General features: G+C 45.4%; 1 protein-coding gene across 1 annotated transcript in view; it reads right to left on the reverse strand.

Moving 5' to 3' along the window:
* The window catches only part of Dhc93AB (Dynein heavy chain at 93AB), a 207,604-nt gene that overhangs the window by 162,556 nt on the left and 40,048 nt on the right, over positions 1-5,000 (reverse strand). The window contains exons 24-26 of the mRNA XM_076176389.1: positions 4,880-5,000; positions 1,667-1,802; positions 822-956 (exon numbers count right to left, since the gene is read on the reverse strand). The exon at positions 4,880-5,000 is cut by the window's right edge and continues 58 nt beyond it. Of these exons, the coding sequence (XP_076032504.1) occupies positions 822-956; positions 1,667-1,802; positions 4,880-5,000 (392 nt within the window). The remainder of the gene's footprint in view (positions 1-821; positions 957-1,666; positions 1,803-4,879) is intronic.

The following is a 5,000-nucleotide window of genomic DNA, read 5'->3' on the forward strand; positions in this document are numbered from 1 at the left end:
CTTGGATCACGTGTTGGACTTGTGGTCGATAGTTATTATCCTTCCGGATGAGAGCTCAGAGCTCATATGACCGATCTGTGGGCAATGCTGTGACCTTACACACACAAACACCCGACCTTCCCGCCCATAAATGTTGGAGTACTGACTCAAAGTACAGCAATACTGAAATTATTTCAGTCCTGGGCGGGTTTCGAACTCGGACCGGTGGAGTAGCAGTTGCGAACGTTACCACTCCGCCGTCGAGCCGTGTGTGTGTGTGTGTGTGTGTGTGTGTGTGTGTGTGTGTGTGCTTGCGTGTGTGATGTGTATGTATGTGAATATATATTTATTTCCATTCTATATTAACAGGTTATGAATTTCGTTTCAAAAATCCAACACAATAGCAATCGGTAAACATACGTTCACATACTTTAAAAAATGTCGGTATAATTTCATCATGGATTACCTCACTGAGCGCTGTAACATTTGGTTGTTTTAAAAGAAAATTAAATTTATGAATAGAGATGATAGGTGGCCTAAACGCAAACTAAAACGCAGGTGACACAGGCGACGCAGCACAGAGCAAAGGCAGACTTCCTGTCGCTGAAAAGAAGTACAATTTGAACTTCTCCCTCACTTGAAATGCAGAGGTAGTACATCTAAGACCATTTCAACTGAGATAAAAGTTGAAATTGTACTTCAATTCATCAACAGGTACTCTGCCTTTGCTCTGTGCTGCGTCGCCTGCGTCGCCTGCGTATCAGTTTCCCCTTAGGCTTATGTTCTCAACTATAGAGCGGTGTGCCTCAGGGTTCCGTCTAGGGGCCACTTTCTTATCTCACCTTGTAGTCCATCTGCTCGGAGCAGTTGAAGACGTAGACCATCATCCCGAGGGCGCGGCCGAGGTCCTTCGTCGTCTCTGTCTTCCCGGTGCCGGCAGGACCCGAGGGAGCTCCTCCCATCACCAGGTGAAGCGACTGAGGGGCAAAGAAGGATAAGGAGGAGGTAAGAACAGGGAAGGAAGAAACACAAAGAAGGAGGAGTGAGGTTAGAACGGCGACTGAAGGGCGGAAGAGAGGAGGTGAGGTTAGAATAGCAAAGGAAGTGAATAGAAGGTCTGGGGAAAAGACAGGAATAGATAATACACTCCCGGGGAAGATTTTTATGTATCTTATGCCCTATACTGACCATCAGGTAGTACTTCCCGTTCCTGTCAAAGAATGGGTTAACCTTAGCCTTTTTTTCAACCAGTGTTGTTAGAACGAAAGTTATGTGTAGGCACAGAAGTCTGTCTTGTTTCCCATAACTACCCCGTCGTAGACTCTTCAACCCACACCCACCCACCATCCACGTCTATATACGCTTATTTCTAATAACTCCTCATCCCCCGTCCTTAAAGTACGTTTTGCTCAATGCGATTATTATTAGCCTCCTACCATAGCCAATGGTGAGTGACGCCCATCATACCTAGCATCAAAGAATTAGTGCCCTAGACAATCGTTTGACGATCATCATTGAGCCATGAACGATCATCGTTGAGCGATAATCGTACCAAGCAAAACGTACATTTAACCTCAGCACATCTTCGGGTCTCCTACTAATCTATAGTAACTACACAACCCCCTCGACCCATCCCTCCCTCTCTCTCGGTCCTCCCCATCCCAAGGGAAGCCCTCGAGGAACCTACCTGCGTCAGGGTGATGTAGCACCTGTCTGTAAGCGGGGTGATGACCAGTCTGGGCGTGTTGCCCAGGTACTCGTGGGCGTAGTGGAACTGGGCGTCGCAGATGTTAACGAAACAGTCCTCGTCGTCGTCGTCCCATCTATTGGGACCAAACCTTTCGAGAGTCACAATTCGTTGTTAAGTTTTCCTTTATATTTCATATTTGATCACGTATTTACATATACTCAGACACTCTCTCCTCGCCTGCCTCCCTTTCCCACGTGCGGAGGGAGATTTCAATCTCCGAGGGGAAGAGTGGGAGGGAACGGATTGCCATCAAATGCGTTTTAAACTCGCTCACTCGGAAGCATCTGCTCTATATAAAAAATAGTTCAGCATCTTTTATGTATATATAAAATATGGCGCCGTTAAGCAGTCTAGTAAAAAAATTCTTGAGTTATGATGTCATCGTGTATTATAAGGCATGAAATCAACAAAGAACATATAGCCAGTGGTTATAGTCGATTTGCTCTATTTACAGTCAAATAGTCGATTTGCACTATTTACAATGAAAATTTAATTACCATGTATGGTCTACTGTTTATGACCTAATCTACATCCTGTGCCGTCTGCTTTATCTGCTATTTTATAGAAACAACAGTAAATGTTTTTTATCATTTAAGAAACTATCATATTCATGAGGCATCAGCTATAGCTCATTCATGATAACTTGGCGAGGATTTGTTAGAATTTTTTTAAGTCAGACCTTTTGGAGAAATACATACATCAATACGAGAGAGAAATTAGGAAATTACAAAAACAATAATAATAGTAAATCAACAAACTCGGAAAATTACAGACCAACCTATTTGGCAACATTAATGAAGGGACCATCCGCCAAGTTGAAATGAATGTACTATAGTATATCCACTATTGTTCAGCTGCGTAGATACGCTGAAACGCAATTTTGTTTAGCAGTGAAGGGAGCTTTAATGTTAAGCACATCTAAGCTTTTGTATCCTGTAGCCCCTAAGTATATCTAGTTTCACCCTCTCACCCCAATGAGTCAGTTTTTAGACGTTAATCTCCTATATACAGACCGTTCAGCACAGGCACCACACAGACACGATCACAACATAACTGGGTTGGAGGGTACTCCGGGAAGAGCTAGAGAGGACGATCAGTTTCCTTCGAGGCAACAACCACTACCATTGCCAACAACGAAAACAACAACAACAACTGGTATTGACCTGGACGATTGCAAATTTATTCAACCTAAGGGGTTAGGCGATCACAAATACACCATGAAAACTCGCTGGATTTGTAATCGACAGCTATTAGCCTAAGCGCAAACCGAGACGCAGGCGACGCAGGCGATGCAGCACAGAGCAAAGGCAGACTTCCTGTTGCTGAACTGAAGTACAATTTGAATTTCTCTCTCACTTGAAATAGTTCTAAATGTACAACTTCCGCATTTCAAGCGAGAGAAAAGCTCAAAGTGTACTTCAATACATCAGCAAGAAGTCTCCCTTTGCCCTGTGCTGCGTCGCCTGTGTCACCTGAGTCTCAGTTTGTGCTTTGGCTTACACTTCCGGATTAAAACTCAGAGCTCGTGTGTGTGCGTGTGTGTATACATGTGTGAGTATGCGTAAATGCGTGTGTGTATGTGTGTGTTTATGTGTGTGTATGCGTGTGTTTACCTAATTGTACCCACCTAATTCTACATTCGTATGTGCGTTTATGTTTATACGTACATATGTATATGCACGTGTGTGCGTAGGTGTGTGTGCGCTCTCTGGTAGCAGGATGGAGGGTGGGAGGGGAGAGGGAAGGCGGGGGGGGGAGTAGAGAAACCCCGGGGCTTCCCCCCGGGGGGGGCTCCCCCGGAGACTCCCCCAGGGCTCCCCCGGGGCCCCAGGCTCTCCCACGTCTATACATCCTCATTATTCTTCGAGCTCTCGGGTTCACACCTCAGGTGGGATCATCCATTTCCTTGAACCCCAGGTCGCCTCCCTGCACAACTCTGTCCTCATATTTTCTTCCTGGAATAAGTATTCCCAGATGACGTATCTCTCCCCCCCGCCATCATCCGGCATCAATCTTTCTCAACCAAACGACAATTTCCTTTAACAGAGTGGATACCGTCTTGAACTCATGAACAGGTGGTCGTGAGTTTGATTCCCGGGAACCCCTGTGGGCTTGCCGCAGCTGACAGGGCTTTGGCCTACCAGGGGTTTCTCACTTCCCGATGCGTGGGAATGGGATGCTGAGTTTATCTGAAACTAACCTCCCCGTTGGCCTTCTTTCAAATCCCTTAACACCTTCACTTCCGGACCGGATTCAAAATGTCTCTATTAATTTCGACTGTATTTCTTCCCCACACCACATGCGGAGGCCTGACGCCAGGTGACACCTCCCTTCCTCCTCCTGTTACATTTTTCCGGCGACACGGAAACAGTCTCACACTAATACAACACAGACCAGTCTAAAATTTCCTCCCTCTGAGGACCGTTACCACCCACTGTTGACCTGCGGGTTTTCAGCCTTTGAAACCCGAAGGAACAATTATCCTCATCATGACATTAAACGCTCTGTCCCCAGTCAATAAAGCTCGCTAGTATTCTCTTATAACAATCCATTTAGGGTCAGTACTATTACCCTTTGGATATCCTTAGTTCAGTGGAATCAGACATGGTTCCCATAGTGCATGAAATGATCATGATCGAACACGCTATTACCAGATACGTTTGCTATCTGAAGATCGAATGTGACGTCATGTCGCCTGTCCTGTGAGTACTGGGCTTCATAAACCTAAAGCCCCCGTCACACATTCATGATTCTCGTCAAATGTTATGAATTTGAAAATCTGGAAAATGACTTCGCTTACAGTATTCTAGACTTCCCTAAGAACAATTCAACAGTGTGTCTAATATTCGTACAGGTTTAACTTCTCTTAGTTTATCATTCAGCTTCTCAATATATGATGCAAAGGTGATTTGACATTTAGAGATTCGAAACGTAATAGATTGTAACCTAAGTCGTTTCTACTAACAAACTCACTAAAGCGTCTGCCTTTAGTTCCTCTCCGTACTACACCCTACTTCGTCTCTGTGTGGTGACTTCAGTGCCCTGTTTACAAATAAACCACATATATTGTGACTTAATTTGTGTATATACAGACGGGAACCTACCTGCAGGCCTGCCTGCCTGCCTGCCTGCTTGCCCGATGTGCCTCACCTGTGTCTGAGTTGTGACTGCCAGGAGAAAGCGGCTGAGGACTCGACGCGCTGACTAATCAGTTTAGCCACTACGTCGCGAGCGTGGACGTCGATGGTACAGATCGTCATGATCTTCTGCC

This window comes from Oratosquilla oratoria, chromosome 39 (genome assembly GCF_046742065.1).
Source record: "Oratosquilla oratoria isolate Oo_2021 chromosome 39, ASM4674206v1, whole genome shotgun sequence".
Classification (NCBI taxonomy): domain Eukaryota; kingdom Metazoa; phylum Arthropoda; class Malacostraca; order Stomatopoda; family Squillidae; genus Oratosquilla; species Oratosquilla oratoria.